This window comes from Hydractinia symbiolongicarpus, chromosome 9, assembly GCF_029227915.1.
Source record: "Hydractinia symbiolongicarpus strain clone_291-10 chromosome 9, HSymV2.1, whole genome shotgun sequence".
Lineage (NCBI taxonomy): Eukaryota > Metazoa > Cnidaria > Hydrozoa > Anthoathecata > Hydractiniidae > Hydractinia > Hydractinia symbiolongicarpus.
Window position 1 is genome coordinate 25,676,130 of NC_079883.1, and position 23,355 is coordinate 25,699,484.

The 23,355-nt window shown below is 33.0% G+C and overlaps 1 protein-coding gene and 1 long non-coding RNA gene across 2 annotated transcripts; one reads left to right on the forward strand and one right to left on the reverse strand.

Moving 5' to 3' along the window:
• Nucleotides 1-1,374: 1,374 nt before the first annotated feature.
• LOC130656719 (presenilin-1-like) lies at nucleotides 1,375-13,531 on the reverse strand. Its single transcript, XM_057459636.1, has 10 exons — nucleotides 13,229-13,531; nucleotides 8,548-8,813; nucleotides 6,900-7,044; nucleotides 6,737-6,804; nucleotides 5,702-5,852; nucleotides 5,463-5,532; nucleotides 4,015-4,113; nucleotides 3,543-3,767; nucleotides 2,716-2,828; nucleotides 1,375-2,321 (listed from the first exon to the last, which is right to left on the reverse strand). The coding sequence occupies exons 1-10, from the start codon at nucleotides 13,376-13,378 to the stop codon at nucleotides 2,166-2,168; spliced, it is 1,443 nt and encodes a 480-aa protein (XP_057315619.1). The 5' UTR covers nucleotides 13,379-13,531; the 3' UTR covers nucleotides 1,375-2,165.
• A 42-nt stretch (nucleotides 13,532-13,573) lies between these two features.
• LOC130656720 (uncharacterized) lies at nucleotides 13,574-21,911 on the forward strand. Its single transcript, XR_008984987.1, has 3 exons — nucleotides 13,574-13,694; nucleotides 20,686-20,770; nucleotides 20,942-21,911. It is a non-coding gene; the product is annotated as an uncharacterized LOC130656720 (long non-coding RNA).
• The last annotated feature ends 1,444 nt before the right edge of the window (nucleotides 21,912-23,355 follow it).

Genomic DNA, 23,355 nt, shown 5'->3' on the forward strand with positions numbered 1-23,355 from the left:
TTTTTAAGACACTGCGATAGTAAATCGTCTAGGAAACTAAGCGTGAATGGTTGATCGTTATGGGACACTGTATTGAGCTGGGAAAACCCGTGACTAAGAAAGAAACCATTATTAAAAGTTGTTTTCTTAAACGTATTTTTAATTAAAAAGTTGTTTTTACACCCCCTACTCAAGCTACGCGAAAATAAAAACATAAACTAGCTAATCCTGGGGACTAGGTTAGAAAGAAACGTCAATTACATAGACTTTGTTCAAGCTTTTAACACTAAAGTTAAAAAAACAACCCGAACCCATTGCCTATAGCAACCTCGTACCCAGGGCTATTTTTTCACTTTTTAAATTTGGATGGCGTTCAAGACAGAACGCCATCCAACATCCAACATCAAAAAGTAAAAAAAGAGCCTTTGGGACGAGGTTGGTCCTATATTGTTTTTTTTATCTAGATGACCAGTGTTATCGTCGTATTAAAAGCCACGACAGTCTCTAGGTTAGAGGTTGTTAAAAAAGTTGTGTTTGAAAGACGTTTTTAGCCAACACAAGTTGTTTTGCAAAAAAACATTCGAAATTTGTTTTGTATTATCTCCAGGTCGTTGCGGTTATAACTTCCTCTGTTAGAAAAAAAACTGAACAGAAGCTAAACTATTTGAATGTACTTGCACGAAGTGTTTAGTCATTGAATGCAACCTCATTCCCAGGTTCTTCTTATATTACGTGCGAGATTTTTTTTCGGAGGCTTACAGGTACGTGAGCAGGTTATTAGTTGGATGTCCCTCGCTTACATAAAATATAAACTAAAGGATCCTGAAAATTACCTAATAGCAAAACAAAAGTAATGTAGTTTCTAATTTACATTTCCAGGGTTTTTTGGCAAAGGTCGAATGCTAAAGATCAGCTCTAAATCATGCAACTCCAGTCTCAAGATGGCAGTTGCTTTGTCTACGACAATCTGACCATAAACATTTTAGAAGACCTACAATAGCAATAGGGGGCTACCAAATCGCTTGCTGGCTGTGTGACCCTCGTGGCACACATTTATCGTGGTTACTGCATTTTTGTGGAGTTCCTATTGGAGTTTTATAGGCGTCAAGAAACAATTAGCTAAAGGTTTTTGCTGGGCAAAAAATTTCTTGTCACAGTCTTGTTTATAGTATTAAATTAATATATTTCCTCTAATAATTCATAAAAACATTTAAATCTTATCCTGATAGCGCCATGGTGTGCATCAAATAAAAATATTTTATTTAATAATAAGTAGAAAAATTTATAATTTAAAATTTTTCTTAAAAATCCCAGTAACTCATCAGGAAGGTGATAAGACAAATCCATGGTTACAAAAATAACGGGAAAAAACCACACAAAGGAAAACTGCGATCGTGAAAATCTAAAATTGTAATTCTTACATTATTCACATACAAATTCATTATCCTCGTTATGTAACAGAAATATAGACTTGTATTTATTACATATAAAGTTTATATATGAAAACGAATTCGAAAAAGGCATATATCTTATACACCGAAATACCGTTATTACAATACTAGATAACACCAAAATGGACACAATTTTTAAATGAAATCGATCACAGGATGTATAGAGAACAAATTTTCGAAAAGAATCAATCCTTTTTAAGAACTTCGGATACCTGATTATAGTCATAAAAAATAATACTGGGCACTGTATAATGATAAGACAAGCTATCTAAACTTTAGATTTTGTGTGTCTAAAAACGGTCTTAAAATGACCGAAGCAGAGCAAGATGACTAAAACTGGTCGCAACTTCTTTGTTAGTACTTATATTTTTACTCTACTCTGAAACGAAAAAACTTTGCAAGTGAACATGTTACAATATAGTTTCGCTTTTCAGATGACGTTAAAATCTTTTCGAACATTCGTAAAACGCCAGATGAGGCTAGCAGAAGAAGATGTAGTTTTTCGAAGAGAGCTGATTGGGATCGCTAGAATAGAAATGGCGTATGATAGTAAAGTCAAGAGAAAAATAGATTTGGAAATATAAAACATTGTGCCATTCGGCTTACGCGTCCAACATCTTTTACCCTGCGACAAATTTGGTGCAAGTTGATTTTCTTGGTTCTGTCAAAAGCATTGAAGATTACTTCTCTAGAATTGAGATCGGACTTCCCGCGTCGTTTCTTCAATAACTTATTTCATATAAATGCTTGCTCGCTGCTTAATGCGTCTGTAAACGGCTGCACGAAATAACTAGTAGCAAAATTGAACACCAATCCGAATGTAATAGAGATAGGTAGAGCCGGTAACGCTTTTCGAAATATGGCCAGTAATAACAGCGTTAGACACAAACCCTGAAACAAAAGATATACAATCCAGTTAATGCAGATATTAGTTCGCGTAAAATTACCGTAAGAACACAAGTTCGTGTAAATTTGTCCTAAGAACAAATCATTGAGTTTCATCCCTCCACTGAGCCAGATATAAGTTTGCGTAAAATTACGGTAAGAACACAAGTTCGCGTGAATTAGTCGTAAGAACAAATCCTTGAGTTTCATCACTCCACTGAGTAAGGTATAAGTTCGGATAAAATTACTGTAAGAATACAAGTTCGCGTAAATTTGTCGTATGATTGCAACCGTGAGTTTCACCCTTCCACTAAGACTACGATGGCATATCTTAGACATTAAAAATAAGTTACTCGTGCGCTGGAAAACAATCTCGAACAAACTCAAAGCTACTACTTACTATTAAGATGGCGAAAAAGCAAGCTATAGTTGTATTCCAATCTTTATATGACGACGCTTTTCCAACTAAAACACTATAAAAGATGAAATCGCCTAAACCAAGTTTGACTCCTCCTGAAACACAAAAAACATTAAATTAAAAGCAACGTGGAAGTAGGAGTTAGCTAATCAAGGTACCCTACCATTGTAAAGCTGGTACTAGCTATAATAACCAAATTTTCAGATTTTCTTTTTCCCCGAATAGTGATTAGGCCACTAATTGCTTGCAATTTTTTCTGTTTGGTTTCAAGCTCTCTTTTTATACAACACGAATAGACTCGACAATTATTGGACTTTCTGACCTTACTGAATCTGTGACACCTCTTTAATATGCTTCACCTTTTCTTATCAGTTTAACGGAAAACGAACAGAATGTACTGTAACCACATCAAGAACATATTGTTAAATTCTGAAATAGCCGAATCATCTTACAGGCAAACGACCTGCTACAGTTATAATGTCACTTTTGACCTTTGTTTAAAATTGCGGTGTGACGCAGAATGTAACAAATTAAAAATAGTTTGATTTATATTTACGCTGTTATAATTCACATCTCCATAAATGCAATTCTAGTGCAAATTTGGTTTTTGAAATTAACGGGTTTTCCACATTTCCAAAGCACTTCTACTTATTAGGGATTTACGGACTTTACAGAGGCACATCTACAGTAAAAGTGTAATAGAACAAAATTATTCTTTATTACAGCTAATTTGATATATAATCTTCCCAGGAATTTGTAAGGTAGATAAGCACCAATAAATAAATCCTTGAAATTTCTTTGTTACTCACTTTCTTCCGGTTCTTCTTCGGGAGCATCCGCAGAAGGTTGCTCAGGATGGTTACCATTTAAGACTCTCGCAGCAGAAGCGTGCGTGTTGTCATCAGCAGCAACCATATTCTCACCATCTTCATTTGGTCGTTCTTGTTCTTGTTCTTGCTGGGAGCGGATATTAGACCTGGAGGTAGGATTCGGTTCATCTATATCGCTCATTGCAATAGAATACATAACAGTGGCTAGAGATAAGACAAATAAAAATACATCTGCCAAATTTAAGAAATAAATCCTCCAATTAATTTAATTACTTAAGAATAGAAAAAAAAATAATGAAGAAAATGAAAAGAGCAAAGCTCTATGGAAATTGTTGGGCTTCTTGACCTGTTGCCCTTAACCACCCACCCACCCAAGCTCTCCCCCTAAAAAGAAGAGATTTGACGTTGTTAATACAGACACTACACGAAGAATGTTATACAAACGACTTACAAGAATAAATTAAAGCTGGGAAGAGCGGCTCGTTTCTTTCTTGCGCCATGTTAACCAACATACGCAATGGACCATTAGGACAAAGCACCGCAAATAAATCTAAAGTAAACATGGCAAATTATTAACTTATCTATAAGCTACAACGTGTGGAAAAAAAAGAAAGAAACATAGCTAGAATTTTCAAAAGAACTAAGACCAGTCAATAAATAGATACAGGTAGCTTCTTTATTCCCTCAGTGCACCATTAGGTTTTAGACTGATGATAATTTAGCCTGGAACGTGTGGAAACGTGCACACGTTCTGATAACTGTGAGGAGTTATATTAGAGGAGCCTGGTCACTGTACATTCTTTCATAGGTTGTTCCGCATTATTGTTTGGCGTGAACAAATTATAAGGGTTTTTCTGAGACTACTTATCAAGTGAGTTTTTTCCTTTACAGTAACCTGAAGTTTAAAAAATTTTATAAAAAAAATCAACTTAAAAGTTTACTAAAATCGGTAAATTAGACAAAAAAAACCCACAAAAGAGCGCAGAATGAATGAAAATAGCCGTGTTCTTCCAATTCTTCCGCACAATAATAGTGAGCCAATTTAGTCGAGCCGCAACCCCAAGCCTGACTGACAGACAAACAACAATTATACACCATGCCAACTCTCAACTTTTTGTTTGGCCCCATTTTTATACTCTGTACTGTGTCGAGTCAAACTTATTAGATTCGAATCGACATAGCTTATAAAAACAATATCCTGCCATGCAACAACTGACTTGACTGTTCTGTACACCTTGGCACAGCCTAACTCAACTGTTTAAAAAAATTTTTCAAGCCAATCCGAGTCAAGGCATGCAAATAAAGATGTAAAACTGTTGTTCAAGACAGCTACCAACTTAGAAATTTGCAAACAGAATATCATTTTTGCATAAATTCAAATAAGCCTGCAGGTTAAATCTCATAAAACAAATAGACACACAAGCTGGACCAAATCTGTTAAAACATCGTAATGAAACTCCTTACATGCTTAAAGATGTTGAATTCTCAAAAAACATTAGGAAACATCTAAATTTACGCTCGGTACACGTTTCTTCAGTTTAAGTAACCGAGTTGCTAAGACTAAGATCTTGGTCAAGACCTAAGTATCTGCTAATCAACTGGCCAGGGTGAAAAGGCTGAAAATGATTTTTTTATGTTATGGAGGATAATATGTTGCTAATCTTATCTTCTTTTATTTTGTTATTCTATTTACGGTACTTCAAAACCACCTGGTTAGTTTAAACGACTTTAGCCAAGATTATTACACTAAAAACACACATTTCTACAGGAAGAAAACAACTTTAGTATTATGTAAGTCCATTCATATAATCTCACCTATTCCTACAATAAGCACAGAAAAGTAAGTCCACTATTTAGTACGGTTCATACAATAGCTCTTGCGCAAAGAACAGATCTTACCATATAAAGAAATAGCAGCTAAAATTAACCACAACGTCCAATCAGGAAGATATTTGATGAAGACTAAGGCCTAAAAATGCAAACAAACGATTGTAATGCTGAAAAAATAATTCTACATCCACCATACTTTCTGGCAAATATATAGTTCTCCTCGTGGTATTATCTACAGAGTTCTTCTGCAGGCATCATCTACAGTTTACTGGCTTCCAACAACAATAGTAATGTAAGAACCGACCTACCATCAAGGCACTACTTAGTATAAGATATCCTTGTTGGAGTAACAATGGTCCTTTCCAATGTATACAAAACATTCCTACTACACCAAAGTTCCAGATAATTAAGGACATAGTGATGTAATCCATCGCTAAATTGGATACTCTAACCAATTCTCTAAAAAATCATGATAAAGTCTGTGTCATGTTAGGGAATGTTTTCAATTATATCTTGGGAAAATATTTTTGGGGTGCATTTTCATGAATTTTATTTGAGTGAGCGAGTGTCTTTAATGAAGCAAGGGTTTACTTTTGTTAAAAAAGAATAACCAAGCTCTAGCAATTCAGAATATATTTTTAAAGATTCATATTGTAAAGGTAGGCACACAGATACAGGGATAATTCCTAAGTACAGTCATTTCTAAAGCACAAGAGACGCAGAAGCATTAGTAAACATTCAATTTATCCTACGAAAGTGTGCAAACACAACAAGTTACTACGAGACAATGTATTACAACTGGAAAAATCATTTTTCTAACACTTATATTTTGAAGATCTTATGTTTTTTTAAGAGAATAATTAATAGTCAAGTTTTTAAGCTCACGCAGTCTATTCTCACTTGGTAGGTCTGTAGTTTAAACTTCATACTGTCTTTAACTAGCCACTGTTGTACGACATTCCAACTGAAAATAATTTATTGTCTATAATGTTACCTTTGCAACGCTTGCATACAAACTAAATGTCAGCTCTCAACCTTCCTGTCATACCACTGCAAGTACTATGTACCAAATGCTTACAAGACTGACAATAACCCTAACTAGTCACTCATCTAAACCTAATTTTTATAGCTCAATAAAAAACTGATGTCACAATCTATCTAAGGCTTTCTCCAAATCTGCAAAGGCAAAATAAAGATTCTATCTTTTTTCAAATACTTTTCCTAAAGCTGTTGTGAGTAAAAATATTGCATCTGTAGTGTCCTGGCCTGGAACAAAACTTATGCACATAGAAGATAAACCCTTGTAAATATCTTTTAAGATATAAAACATAGAATAGACTTACTGAAAATAGATGTAACTAAAAAAGAACAACAGCATCAATGAAGATAAAACCAACCATCCCTCAATGACCTAAAACATGGAAATATTTTTTCTTCATTTGTCAACCGTACATTTAGAGACCTACAATACCATCTGCAATTCCTATTTTGTAGTTGTAGCCTTACCTTATAACATCGGTATTTGTATAAAAGAACTAAAAAGACAGTCATCACAAGTATAACTGCTATTACAATCAATGAATTGGCAAGGGCTTGACCAAACTTTTCTGTTTTAGATATATCACCGTCTTCGTGAAATGGTGTGTAAACTCTAAAAAAAATTAAAGGTTATACCATTAGAGTAAACACCATGAACAATTCTAGGTGATGTTTCAATTTTTCATTTTCCATAAATGTTTCTATTATACCAATTTCTAGTGGAGGGGAGAATTCCTTAACATTTCTATCTGACAACTAGAAATAAAATTTTAAAACTAAAATCGTTTTGAAGATGTATTACAACTTAAAATTTGAAACAAAACAAAAGTACGTTGCAATAAACTATGCATAAACATTGAATTATTCTTCAATTTAATTTTGGCAAAGAAAAAAAGAATTTAGAGTAGATTTAATTGGCCAATGACAATAGGGGAAAATAAAAAGGTTTGAATTTTCTGAGGTACTAGCCTAGTAATTTTTTTCCTTAATATAGCCACGAAATGTTTATTTTTTTTCTTTGCAAATGATTTATTTTAAACAAAAATTATTTTTCTTCCTCTTTGAAAAAAATTAAACATTTGTGGGCTCTTCAAACATTGATTCTCACATTGTTTTGTTTTGCAAAAAAAAAAAAAAAAAAAAAACACAAGAAGAAACAGGGTCTCCTCAATTTTAAAACTTCGATTACATCAATGTTTGTAAAAACTTTATAACAACAATAATAATAAGAACTTGTTTTCCCAAGAACGTTGAAAATCATACAAGTTTCTTTCCTTTTTTTTAATATCCTTAAAGTTACCTTGAACATACTGGCTAACATGAATTTGGACGTAGCCATGGTACGTGTACAAACTTTGGCCTGAAGAGAAATTGTAGTTGCAATCACAAAATTTTTATTTAGCAGTTCTGATAGCATAAATGTTTTGTTTAAATCCCTTTTGTGCATTTCTATGCATGTAAATTTTTCCACTATTTTAAAGTTACAACTTATAATGTAAAAAGATCATAACAACATTTACCCCTGGGTACCACATATGGGCTGCAATTTTTATGTAAGGTATTTTTTTTAGAATGCATTCCAACTAAGTTGATAAGCAGGTATTCCAAACCTTTAAATTTTGAGTCATAGGTTGGGTCTTTAATTGAGATTTACTTGTGGGATAAACAAATATTTATATGTAAAATAAAATTTTAGAACAGTTGATTTTTTATGAAGTAAATACTTTAGTGCATGTATTCGACTTAATTATTTTATTAAATATATTTTGTTTAATATTGATGGAATATTATTAATAAAAAGACAGGATAAAGTTTAATTGCTTACATTCAATATTTTTCCCAGCAGTTTTTGATCCCTTTTTTTAATGGTTATTAAATTCAATGGTAAATAAAATAGATAAAAGTGCATAAACTGGTTGTTATCACTAAATATCGCTTCACACTGACAAGTTGTTGCTATTTATGGGCAAGTGTGAACTATACTTAAAATAAATGTCACCAACATTAGTTACTAAATAAACCTGTACTTTTGTCAATAACAAAAATGTATGCAGTCAGTAACAATTACTGAAAAGCACATATTACTCAGCAAAAATGTACGATGTTGTTCACTTACAAATACTGTCCAGCATTTTGAGTATAAAAGGTGACAGAGGTGATGGTCGCCACAACTACAAGAAGACAGATCGAAACTGGAACAATTAACATTAATACACTTTTGGCACCATAATGTAACATTTCTTCCTCATCTTCCTCAATTTCATCCTCTGTCACATCTGCATTAGGTGGTGGCCTTGATTCATGTTGCTGGGGTTGTCTACTATCGTTGACTTCACTGTTTACACTTCTTCTGTTCCGCAATTTACTCAAGAAGCCTTCTTTCTAAAATGAAACAGAGTTTGCTTTTAAAGCTTCGCAACGTAAAATAAAACACAAACCACACCATACATGTTTGATTTAATGTTAGAAATGACATACATGGCTCACATGGCTATTGTACCCGCCAGTAATATAGTTTCAAAATTTGTAGATGCTGACTGCTGTGACTACTAAACAAGGCACCTCCTGCAGATCTTGAGGATCAGGATATTTGAAAACCAAATATTTGCCTCGTGTTTGCCCCTCAAATTTCTAGTTTTCCCACATGATGAGTATTAAATTCATAAGGGTTTTTTTCTTGTTTTTGAAATAGACGCAGGCTCTTTTAGGTGAACACTCAACACTAAACATATATATTTTTTGACTGTAGAGAAGGAAATCTCTTTGCAACTGTTGGCTTGGAGCACTGAAGACCACTAGCCATTGTTCCTTTGTTGCAAATACTAATATACTAATAATATGTAATACAATTAATTGATAAAAATGGGATTCACAATTTTAACATTTTCTTATTAAACTTACTTCTTACAGTGAATAGTGAGAAAAAAATTTATTTCAGTGCTTTTTACATTTATATCACTGAAAAGTAAATCATGTGGTCCTGCATTTCTGTCCCTGTGCATACATTACAGACTTTTGGTTGATTCTGTTGGACCAACCTCTGTAGTAAATTTTTAAAGTGCTGGAAATAGGCTAATGGTATGGGTGGAAAGCTTATTCTTTGTAGATTCCTAAGTAGAGGTTATTTTTTCTGCACCAACTTGTACTTGGAGTTGTTAGCTAGAGACAGAACAGCATATTAAAAATGTCATATTTTGCACCTATTTGTCAATTACACTTCCTACTCGCAAAATAATTATCAAAAGGGTGAATTTGTGTTTTTAGACCCAGGCCAGAGCTTGTACCTGGTCATATATTTATATATCATTACACATATTTGTCATTTCATTGACCTGCGTAAGAATACTTCATGGTGGAGTTCTGTCACAAATTAAAGGGAAAAAGTTGATTTATCAAAGCAAATATTTGATGTAATATTATTTAACTTATATTCAAAATAATTTAACTGACATTTTTTAGATTTTGTGAAAAATATCTGTATTGTTTAATTCTAGTTTTGCGTGATGAAGTACACTAATCTTGTACATTTATCATATAGATCTGTATATAAAAATTCTTCTGTAAAAATACTTTTGAGAACTTTTCTATACTGTCCACTGCTGCTAAAAATTTTGATTTGGAGTTAAGGAAGAGTCTGTTGATCCATAGGAACAAGCCAATTCTTAATAGAAATATTCCATGTCAATATTTCTAATTTCAGATAATTAGCTTTCCTCTTTAGTTTATGATTGTACCATATTATTGTATTTATAAACACATTGCAATTGTTGTATGATTTGTCTACTTATAGATGGAGACTGAGATTTATAATATATATAGCTCATATGCTCAATTCTTGTGTTTGAGGTTCACAAGTTTAAATGTCTCTCACTTGTCTTTAATATGAAAAAAGAACACAGGGAAAAGTAGAAAAAGAGAAAAAACATTCCAATATTTCTTAGGGCAAAGTAAATCTTGATAAAAAAATTCTGAAACAAAAATTGCTAACAGGTCCAAATACGATGTTAACTTCCTCACACCGAAACATAGGTTGGTTACTCAAAAAAAGGAACAAAAAAAAAGTTCTCAAACTCAACCTTGATGCCATTTCTTTTTTTTAAGTGCTACTGCATTATTTTCAGATTGTTTTGTTTTTTGTTTTGTCTTGGTTCCCTTGGCTTTTTCCATCCAAGAGACAGTCCATTTAGCTACTACAATAAAGATAAAGAGGCTTTGGGAATAGATTAAGTAATGCTAAGTTGATTTATAGTCCTGGAAACACATTTACTTTTGCATCTAAAAAACTGAGGAAAAAGTTCAGCCAACCGACCTACAGAGACAACACATTTTCAATGGTGGCGTAATTTGATGTCAATGAATCTGAATTTACTATTAACAAATCTATTGGAACACTCCTTAAAAGGAAGGGCGTACAGTCAAAAAGATAAATTTATGTAGTGAGCGTATGAGTTTGTTTGCTTAGGGATTGTCTCGAAGATAGTTTCAAAAAAATCAATTCATAACATTCCATTTTTAAGTATAATGACTTGCCATATGAATTTGAAATGATTTTAAAAGAACATTTTTTTAATGAAATTGTTTCAAATCACATGAAAATTGTTTCAATATTTTCTGATTTGTTTCAAATCATTTTATTATAAAACTAAATTCGTTTCAAAATCGTTTCCGTTTTGTTTATGTAAATGATCATTTCAGACAGCATAAAACGTTTCAGCATTTGATATCGTTTTAAAATTGTTTCAGGGTGGTAAAGAGTAGTAAAAAAAATAATTATCCACTAAGTAAATGAATGAATATTCACATGTAAAAAGCACATGCTTACGTAAAAAATATATTTCACAACAACTATATGTAAAACTTTTTTACTGTGATTAAAATAGCAGTTTCGTAAGGGCGTTCTCTTGCCATTTTAGAATGAATTACGGTGATATCTAGGCTTCGTAAGAATGTTTTCTCATTGTTTTTAACAAATTACGTCAATATTTAAGCTTCATAAGGACGTTTTCTCGTCATTATGGCAATATTTAATATGGGGATATTAAAGCGTTGAAGAGACCTTTTCTTTTTTAATTTAAAACAAAAAACTGTAACATAAAGTTTCGTAGTGTTGTGTTTTTAAAATTATAGAATAAAACATTGCGATATTTAAGATGCAAAGAAACATGTTCTTGTCATTTAGAATAAATAGGGCAACTTTTACGAATAAATTATCTAAATAAATTATTTAATTGTTTTTTAATTGGTTCAACATCATAAATTTGTTTTAATGATATATACACATTAACACCTGTATATACATCATTTCACAAATGATATTTTGAAAATCATATCAAATCGTTTCAAAACTTTTTTTAAATTGTTTCAGAATTATTTAGCGCAAATGTTATCTAGGCGTGCGAACTATCACATACTTACATAATACATACTTAAAAAATTTCAAAGTTTATCTGCAAAGCTATTTTGTTATAAAATCGTTTTGTGAAAAAAATGTGAAACATTTAATTCGTTCTATGATATGATTTTGAAACAATGTAAAAAAAATAATGCAAAGAATTCCATACAATGTAAATCATTTTAATTTGTATCAATAATAAAAAGGGTCTTTGAGACGATTCCTTAGATAATGACGTAATAAGGGCAGCTTCAGGCAAAAGTCATGCGGCTTAGTTTTTTACCAATAGGATAATTGCATGTTTGAGGGCAAACAAACACTGTGGTCAAATGTTCTTATAACATTATTTTATATATAATTATTTATTATTTTTCATGTATAAGTCATATAATAAATTCAGGTTAGTGGTTTGTGTGCCACGAGGGTGCCAATAAGCCGCATACGCCGTAAAAAGTGTGGGCGTTTTCGGGCGAGTTCGGCGTTTTGAAAAAAATATAAGGATTCGCCCGAAAAAACCCGCATAGGCCCAAATAATGCCCGAAAAAGAAAAAACCCAGACACTAATGTGATTCAAAAAAACTATAAAAATTAAAATAAACTTACTATGTGGTAGTGAAGTTCTTAAAAGAACTGTTTTTGATGGTTTTTGATAAAGTTTACTTTATAAATAACTTATATATAAACTATATTAACTCCTTTCTCTTCAAGCGCCTTCTTCCCAAATATCACCCGCATGGTTTGTTACAAGGAATTGCATTTCGGGAATGTTGCGGGCGATTTCGGGAAAGTGCGGGCGATTCCGGGGGGCAAACGCCAATTTTATTCGAAAAGTCGCCCGAACTCGCCCGTATATATGCGGGCGTTTGCGACTTATCGGCACCCTCTTTGTTTGCCCCAAGATTTGATGTTATCTTGTTAGATAGATAGATGGATAGATGTGCATATTTTACATGACTAGCCTCACAAATACAGAGAGATATACCCGGACATGTCTTAGATTGGGAGTCCTAGAGTACTTAATGCTAATTTTGAGCTACGCAGACCGAATAACGGTCCGCGCTCCACCAGACAACTTGCTGTGCAACATCACTCCCACACATTGTGTCATCTCCCCAATTTCCCTCACATGGCTTGGGTTAACCCTGGGCTATGATAACATTCACTCGCCCATATTAAATTGCTGCAAAGGGGAATCAAACCCAGTCTGCCGCACAAAGTACGAACGTTATAACCACTTAAGCTCCGCTACAAGATTTATCTTCCTTCTTTCTTTCTATGGGGTATGGTAGAAGAAATCATAGGAAAAGTATTTTTGCACTTGTCCAATTACTTTTAGTCAAAACGTGAATATACATGAAAATAAGAAAACAACGCAAGAAAAATCTAAGCTACAGCAATTTCTTACTTGTTCAGGAGGAGGTCTGTTGTTATCAGATGTTTCGTTGTTTCCACTATCAAAAACTTGCGTTGAAGACATGTCTTCGGAATAAGATGGCGTTGTTTCAAGCAGTCGAGTATATTCACTAATAAGTTTGTTATCAAACTGCTTCTTCATTTATACCATAGTTTAAACTTTACATTTGCTTTTTCTCATTCGTGTTGCTCTGTTTTGTTTTGTGATCCGCGAAAATATAAACCTGCGAATTGGAACAAATCCCGCGTTTGTTTACCCGCACAAGAACTGTGGAGGAGAGTTTTTCACAATAAAAGCAAGCCGTTTGTTGTTTTTCGTAAAAAACGTGTTGGAAAGCATTCTGCAGTGTTTGCAGTGCTGTTCAAGAAATTGCAAGTAGGAAGTAAAAAAAGTTGAAATTTATGATGAATTTAGACACCCTTAGCTATATAAGATAGATTTTTCCACAGAAGATCTGGTAAACCTTAAACTTAGCAAAGTTATTAGTTTTTTCACCTGACCTGCTGAGATTCCTCATCATCATCATTCTCGGATTAACGTCCGTTTTCCATGCTAGCATGGGTTGGACGGGGTATATTAATGACCCTCTTCCAATCTGATCTAGACTGTGTTAGATCTAAACTCAACTTCCTCTCTATCAAGTCCCTGCTAAGTATAATATTTTGAATCTTACAAGTGCCCACTTTGTTGTTGCCAACAAGCTTCTAGTCAAAAAAGATGAAACTATACATTGATCAATATATTGCTGTCTTGTCTGCTGTCTAGGTACATGACTAGGTACTAGGTACATGACTAGGTACAATTTTTTCTTTTTTCTCTTTTTCTTTTTTTTAATATTTTTATTTTTGTCTCTTCCCCTCTTTTTCTTTATTCTTTCTTTATTCTACTCATTTTGCATCCTTTCCCTTCTGTCTCTTCTTTCCATATACTTTTCAATCCATTCAGTTGCTTCTCTCATTCTCCCAATGTTGTTTGTCTCCTTTAACCATTCCTTTGCTATATCTCTTTTCCCTAACAATTTTTCTCCACATACACACGTCCTATTTCTTCCCATGTCATTACCTATGTCTATCATTTTCAATCCTCTTCTTATCGTATAACTAGCTTCTTTTATTCTCATTTCACTTATGTACTTCTTTTTCAAATTTTTGTCTGCTTTGGTGTCTCATTTTCCTCATTTTATATTCCTTCTGCTCCATTTCCTCTTCTAGTTTCTTTTCAAGTCCTCCCTTTACTTTCTTTTTCCACTATACTTTTGTCATCTTTTTTAAACGTTTAAACTCCACTGCTAATCTTTTCTGTTTTCTTGTACCAACCATTTTGTTCATTTTTTATTTGATCTAATATCACCTGTTTGCCAAGTCTATCCTCATCTGATGACATCATGTTTTGGTACAACAGTCTCTAGTAGCAAATCCTTTTTTTCCATCGTCCATATTCCAAGTTCTTTCATCAGTCCCAAGTAAAGTGTATTTTAAGTTGTATGTTAAGGAACTAACAATCGTTTTTTCAAACAAAACCAGCCTAGTTTGTTGATAGACTTCCTGCTAGCTCTTCTTTTCCTATTTTACATACTTCGCTAATTTACACCTTCTATTCCCTTTTCTCCACTTTCCTAATCTGCCTACACAATGTACCTCATATATTTTTTCTTGTCTCTGTTAAAATTAAAGCCTTTCATTCTTTTCCTTTAAGCTAGATTTTTCCTACCTCTTCTATTGTTTCTTTTGACCCTACAGCCCCTGTATCGTAAGTACTTTTCCTTGTCTCACCACATTTTGAACTTCAAGTTTATCTGTAATTCCTAGTGGTGTAATGATTTTCATTGTCACTTTTGGGTTCAGCTTTAGATAAGTGAAGGTGACGCTTCCCTTTCTCTCAAGTCTATTATACAATCTTACAGCCATAATTTGTTAAAGCATTTTTCAGCATCTGCAAAAAGCATATAGGTGTCTTCTTTATTTTCCTGTTCAGATCAATTACAGCCATTATCGCCAGCAAGTTATCTTTCGTCTATCTCTCCTTTTTTCCTCTGTTTTGGTGCTTATTTAATTTTTCTTATACATGATTCTGGAGATCATTTTTTCTTTTGTGTTGAATCTATATTATAATACCCGTATACGTCTGTCCGTCTGTCTGTTATGCAAAATGGTAGCTTAGCTGCGCAGGTAGCGAGACGCACACAATGCGGTATAAAAAGGAGGGGTGAACCCTTGGATTTTTCCACGGGCTAACAACTAGTGTTATTATAATCTATTTATATCTTTGCAATCACATTGAGCATATTAAAATGATTTGCTTCTGGTAATAGAGCAGTATGGCAGGTATCATTTTTAGGTGTTATTGACATGTATTTCACAAGCTAGTGCCTAAGACTAAATTGATAAATGATGTTAAAAATAAGTAAATAAGTAAAAATAACAATTTAGTTTGAATAATATTCCTTCTTTTTCTTTTTTATATTGGCAACTTTCAAACAAAAGGTGGCCACAAAAATGTGAAAAAAAAATTAAAAATACAATTAATAAGAGACATGAAACTTTGTCTTTCCCATTACTGCCACTCATTTTATTATGCCCACTATGATTGGTACGATAAAAATGGATAATAAAATTATAAAAACACGAAAGAATCTTCCCATCATTGTTACAGGCAATCTGTATTAATTCATTATTTTTCTTCTTATGCATTTTAACTAAGCAGTTTTCTACATACATGAAAAAGATTTAAGTTAATAAGGGTTATAAATCATTCCCAGTCTTTTTCAGGAATATTTGAGTAGATGTGTGATGATTTGCATGTGTAAATCAACTGACACGTGCGATGTAAAACGCACGTGCAAAGCATGTTACACATTCGATACGGGCTTTGAGGTTATTTTTGTTGCGCATTCATTTTGTGGTAGAAAAGTGGTGGTCGTTTTATATCGTGAACCCCAAACACGATGATCTAGCATCTACTGGTATAGCGACTCTCTCAATTTTTATTTTCCTATTTTATACATGTCCGAAATAGTATGCATCGCTATATTGTCATTTTTATATTTATTGTTTATTTTTCAGGTCATCTTAAGCAAATAGGTAAAAATATGCTTTGTTTTCAAATAAGAAAAAAATCTTTATCCATGTGGCTTAAATAAAACTTCAAAATTCATTCAGAAAGTTCAGCTACACTTTAACGAAATTTTTACAGAAAAAAAATTAAACCGCATGTGGGTTTCTCTTTTACAGGCATAAAGAAAAATCCATTTAATTTGGACCTGCTATGGTTTCCAATTGTTTTGTCAAATGAAGAAATTTCCTACAATTAAATCCATGATAAAATGTCTATTCCGCCTGTAAGTGCATTTTTACAGGTTTGCTTCATCCGTGCTCCATTGGCGTTCACCTCTGCATTAGTTAAGAACTGCATGGCTGGATTTCTTGTCTAAGACCTGGTTACCAACGTCAAAGAGGCCAGGCAAAAGAGAATAATGTCTACGTAGTTCTTTTAACTAAGTCGTTTTGTTTGACGAGTCCCCAAAATGTATTTAGAGGGCTGCCATCGCATGCAACAAAATGGATTTTATAAGTTGATTTTGAAAGCTCAAAATTTATTTTTCAGGCGTGCGATTAATCACAAGGCGTGCGCGTGCGATCGCACGCTTTTCCTGAAAAAGACTGCATTCTCTGATTTCATATTTTGCTTCTTTCGTAATTTCGATAATTTCAGAAAGCTATTGCAGACTTTTTAATGTGTGATTAATCGCAAACCTAAACAAATCTGCGTGTGTGTGGGGGCCTGCATGAAAAATTAATTGTAGTTTTCTTGTCTTTCTCTTCTCTTGTCCAAATCCCTTCTGCCACCTCATTCTATACTTCTCCTAGTCGTTTCGATTCATTCTTTACCACCTCTATTAACCTTGTTGCTTTCTCCGCTTATTTTATCTCCTACTTTTACATTGAAATCTCCCATTACTATCAATTTTTTGCCTTTATCTCTTCTTCAATGTTTCTGTATATACTTCTGATCTCTGTTATCTACAGTTTGTCTCCTTGTGGGGCATACATTACCCCAATTTTATATTTTGTTTTTGTTCCAATCTGTATCTATATGCTGTCCAGGTCTTTCATTTTTAAAGTTTCCATTCTTATGACATAACATATCTGTCTTTTATTGCTACCAATACAATTTCCCCTTTTTTTGTTTGTTTTTCTACTCATGTCCATTATATCATTGTCTTTCTCTGTTCTATACCCATTTCCACCATTCTGACTGGCTCATTTGTTTTTTGTGCGCTTTTGGATAAAAATTCTAAATTTTGGGCCTTCTAAAATTTCCATTGTTGCCCTAGCCTCTGTTCGCCCTCTGTCCTTTTTCTGTTTTGCCTTTTCCATCTACGTCCCCGTTCTTCTTGCAATTTTGCTGCCGCAGTTGGAAAAAATGCAACTTAAATCTGTAGGACAGAAAACATTAATGAACAGGCCATTTCGTGAGAGGCATGCGATCGCATAGCAGGCCCCCACACACGCGGAGATTTGTTTAGGTGTGCGATTAATCACGTCTGTCATGTTTACACGCTCCATTTTTTAAAAAAACGTAGGCATGCTCTTTCTTCTGTCATAAATTCCCTGTTGGCTTTTTAAGTCTCCTGTTGGTTAGTTTTTTGTCTCTTTTTATATCTTTTCCCTTTATTTGTCATTTCTTTCCTCTCTCCTGTCAACTCATCATTTTCTTCCACCATTCGGTTTTTTTCTTATGTGCATATTCCTATATTCTTTTGCCCTTTTTCTTTTTAACTTCAGTCTTGCCTCCTAATCTGCTTCTTTCTGCTTCCTTACATTCCAGTTGTTTGTTTATTTCTAATGCGTTACTATAATATTCTTTGATTTGTAATATTTTCTTTTCCAGCTTATTGTTCTTGCTCTGTTCTTGCTCTATCCTATCAATGTATTTGGTTATTATCCTTTCCTTATTTCCAACTCGATATCTCTCTCTGCTCTTAACTTGTTCCTTTAATCTTTCATTATCTTCACTCTATTACTCTTTTTAACTTCTGTCTCTTTTTTTTAGCTGTGGAATTTCATCCTCCTTCTTTATCACTTTTTCAAGTCCATTTTTCCATTTTTCCCCTAATTTCCTTCGTCTTTCTTTTGCATCATCTGCATAGCCCTTCTATGCTATACTCCTCCTTGTCCTCATCCTCATCATCAGCATCCTCTCCAATTTCCCTCAGCCATTCATATGTTTTTCCTACTCTGTGCCACATCATCTGTATGCATGTAGCCAACCCCAGCAAACATCACACTGTACTGCTTTTGCACTTGAACCAACTTCCTTTTTACATTTGTCATCAACCATTTCCATGTCATCTTTCGTGCTTTGCTCCACATTGCAGACTCTTTTTTTTAATCCCAATTTATCACTTTTATTCAACTTTTTTTTCTTTTTTTTGCGGTTGTTACTTCTTTCCACCCACATTCCTTCTATGCATTTCCTTCCTGAACTTTCTTTGGTTTCTCCCTTCTTAATTGCTCTTATTTTTTCTCATCTTCACCTTTACTTAACTGTACGTATTTCAGGAACTCCTCCGCTTCTTGCCTTGTTTTGAACTTTTTGAACACTGCTTCTTTATAATTTGTCACTTGCTTATGAATTATAATTCATAAGATCAACTTCGTCCACAGGACCTTGTGTTTCCTGAGCTGTTAGCCAACCGCTAATTCATCAAAAGGCAAAATGCTCTGGGAACAAGGTTTCCTGCAATTACTGGGACTTAAGGATACAGTAACCCCCTTCAGAGTCATTTTTTTAACAAATTATTTTTTTTAATTTTGATTCGTTGGCATATTTTCCTGATATTTTTTTAAAAAGAATCAAAAATATTTATTGTTAAGAAGGATAAAATGTGCAAAAATATTTTTTATCTTTTAGTGTTTTCAATAGTGTGCTCAAAGTTTAAAATTCCTCAAGTATATTTAATCTGTATAATAATTAAAGAGAGTTTTGCGGAACGAATCAAAAATTGCATCTCTACATTTAACATAGGAAACATTCACAATAATTTATTTCCTTATTTTTTTCGTTTTTATTCAGTCTGTTTAACAATACCCGTAGTTCCACGTTTAATTTTAAATAAAATATTCACGAGTTATTAATTATTCATAAAGTTTAAGTGGGTGTAACCATGGTCCTTGCAGGTAAAAGCAAGATTTGCTTTTTCTCGAAATAAAATTTTTAGTTGTAACGGTATATATTTTTGTCGAACACTCCCCTCCATCTTGTCGAAATTGTATGAAAACAAGTTTGTTGCGACAATTATATCTTTGGCTACAAAACTTTTTCTAACGCAGAAAATGAGGAAATTCGGGTTATTGATCTATCATGCTTAAAAATAGATAAATCAGTCATAAAAAAGCTAACACAAAATATGCTATATTTTTGGAACCTCGTGTTGTTTTAAGTAAAAAAAGCAAAGTTTTTTAGAGCTAAGTAAGAGCTTCGCAATCATATTTTTTTCAACGAACAAAAATTTTACTGAGGGGAGTGTTCGACAGAATGAACTGGAAGGGTGATTTTTTGTATAAAATGTTTTTCTCCTTTTGGATTTTTTTTAGAAATACTTTATCATCACTCTAGAGATGATTTATTTGGCTTTCAGACTATATATATATTTGTTAGGGTTAATATAGCCAGCAGAGGAGATGTTTTAAATATGCTGAGTATGTGCCTCAGGGGGTTACCGTATCCTTAACGATGTAGTGCTCCATTTTGCATCATTATTATTATTGGCATAGATATTAACCGAAAATACAAAAATACAAAAAGTCTTTTGTCATGAATGGTGTGCGATTGCACCCGCACGCCTCCGCACACGCCATGTGAAATTTGGGCGTGCTTTATCACACGCCTTGTCCTACTTCGTACACACGTCAAGCAGAACTGAGCTATTTTAGAGTAATCCCTTACCCAAACTTTACCCAATACATAATTGTTCTTCTGTGTTAAAATGTATCTCTAAAATGTATTTCTATTAAATACCCACCTTCATTAAAATTGCTGACGTGAGATACATTTCAAATGTTTTGCGTGGGTATTGCGTCGACAATATTTTTTTTTGTTTTACAGCTGGCAAAAAGTTTCGTCATTAACCTTGTATTGATCTCCTTAAGACAATGAGAAATGGAAATGAAATACAAGTCCTATTCACCCTGGGATTTCCTTCCTGAGTTAAAGCTATCTTTAAATCGTAGGGGGAACATTCTACAATTATGTGCTTTTTTAAAACTATATTTAAAGGATTTTATTAAGGCAAGTCCATTTTCTAATGATGTTACAAAGAAGGAGAATTAGTATCCCTGCTGTTGACATGGCGTGCTGAGACCTTAATTGCTTTATGTCATCACATATCTTTAAATTTACCATAACCAACAATGAGATTTTGTAATACACAATTGCACTGTTTTTAGATGGACACTAGACCATTCTGTTTTATCGTGAACATGAACATCGAGATCCAACATTTGACAAAACCAGAATTTTGACTGATAAGTTGTAAGTATGGTCTTAACTTTGTTACTGCTTGTGTAATCAAATGTGACTTTACATTTGTGTTTACCGTTTAACGTGACTTTACGTTTGTGTTTTGGAATTTTTTTAAAAAATTATCCCCATTCGATATATGGACATGTTTCTGAAGGTTTACTATTGTTTTTTTCAATTTAGAAAATGTGGTAAAAATTTATTGTTTTGAAAATATGAATTGATATGGTTTTAGCATAGAAGTGGTCAATTTTCCTTGTGAGCATCGCAGAGTTAAAGATATTAACAATTTTAGCAAATTTTCAATGATTTTCCATGGAACTTTTATTCTGTTAGGTTTTTTTCTTGTTAAAATTTTATACGGTTAAGGAGAAGTGAACAGAAATAAATGACAAATTAATCTAAATCTTTAATTTTTTAATAAAGTTCTATATCACTGTATTTTACGAAACCCAAATTGATTGATAGTTGAACGCAGCTGCAACATTTTGTGTGTTTTTTTCTTTAAACCTTTTCTTTTTACTTTAAATAATTTTATGTTTGTTTCTTGATCTACTTTCCTAACTGCTTATTTTTTTTTTTTTTACTAAAAATTCACAAAGTGATAAAGATTACGAAAATCACAATAGTAATGTCTTTAAATGTGCTGTTGTACATTAAAGACTTTTGATGTACCGTTCATGATAGATTGCGATGTTCACAATTCTCAAAGATGTTGTAATTATGATGACATGCGTCTCCAGGTGTTGAGTTACTTCACATCCAGCTCTTTTATTCTTTATATACTCAGGGACATTTGGCCTTGTCTTTGGCATGCAAGAGATCCGTCAAATCAAGGACACTAGCTAACGTGTTGTGTTTGCATATTTTTTTTGTCCCGCAAGCATTGTGAGAGCTCCTTGTAGAGGCTCTCGCAAAGACAGTGTTGTGTCTCGCCTTGGACTAGATGAAATAAGGCGAAAGGGGTCTCTGTCTAAGGTTGAACTCCAACTGTATAAGCTAAAGCTTTGAATCTCGGGAAGATTTCTTGTACGTCATATTTGTTCTGAGATCCATTTCATAATAATAAGAAAATGTTATGCGTGTTTAGATGTTTAGCCTTCATTACCCATTCACAAGCCATAGTACTGAGAAATTTAAATCTAACTTTTTATATTTAGAGAAATAAGCATAAAGTTATGGAGCTAGAGAAAGTCGGAAAATGTATTTGAAATGTCAATTGATATACTGTAACTGAAGATATGCACACTCTAAAGGTTTGTATTATGGCTTTTTAAACACCATAACTTGCACAATACTTAAATCAATTATTTTCAACAGACCAATGTATAATAATGGAAAATACCAAAATGTGCTGGAGAAGCAACCAGTAATATTGAAGAATCCAATGGTAAAAGATAACATGTAAAAGTTTATTACGAATACACAAGATATGTAAAGATCAAGAATTTAAAAGACCAATTTAATGGATGACAAGAAAAATCAATGATGTGGAATTTATCTCCTCCAGAACAAGAAGCAATTTAATTTTTCTATCTAAGCATGATTGTTATTGTTGATTTTGTGAGTGATTTTTTTCTTCTTTATTTAATATATACCTATTTTAAGGGAAACATTTTTAATTTGTATTTAGTGTAAACCTCTGTGCAAAGAAGTGCTTGTGCTGTGTTTGAGAAAGTTGTTATGCAAGCAATAATCACCTACAAGTATTTCTTTGTGAAATTTGTAAACATTGTCACTGCCTATGCATTAACAGATTAATATTTGTCCCAAGATTCTCATAAGTTAAAGATTTGTTAGAAATATATAAAATCACTTTTACTTCTTTTGTTCAGTTTTCAACGTATTGTTTTGATAACTAACTCTTGAATTTTTCAGAGCATGTGCTGGAGTGAACACCTGTAGTTGACTTTAACTTTAAATATAAATTTAAGTTTAAATATAAAAAGTAGACTCGGAGAAAAGAGTAAAGAATTTCTTATGGGCTATGTGCATTTTTTGCAGGTTAAGTATATGTTATTATCATTATGCTTATTTATTCATTAAATTAATAACTTTTAGGTTCTTAATTTTAGGACTGTATTAAAATAATATTAAAATGTGAGGATAAGACTACAGTATAGTCAAATAAGGTAATCGTTACGCACTTATCACAAAATTGGCTTTTTCGCGGCTTCTGCTTGCCATTTCCGTTTGTTTACTATCGCAAAAGCGCCACCATTATTTTTTTTTCAATAATAAACAATCTTCTGAAAAAAGTCTGGCGAGTTTTTTTTCAATATTTCAACTGTGTAATAATAATAATGTAGAAATGTCAATCATTACGCATTTTTTTACATTTATTTTGCACCTGCGTAATAGAAAGAGTGCCTTGCGTAACAAAAATAAACTCTCTTTACGCACCTCAGCTTTAATTATTCCCGTCTACAGCAACATCCTCTTTCGTCCAAAAACTTGTTACATAGGTAGGCCCTATGACATGCTTCTCGATCTTCTTTCTCTGCCTGTTTGAATATTTTCCGAATTTCGGCGTATTGTGGAAAGTTCCATTTTTTAGCAGCAAGAAAAGTAACAGCTAATGGGCCACAGATTACATC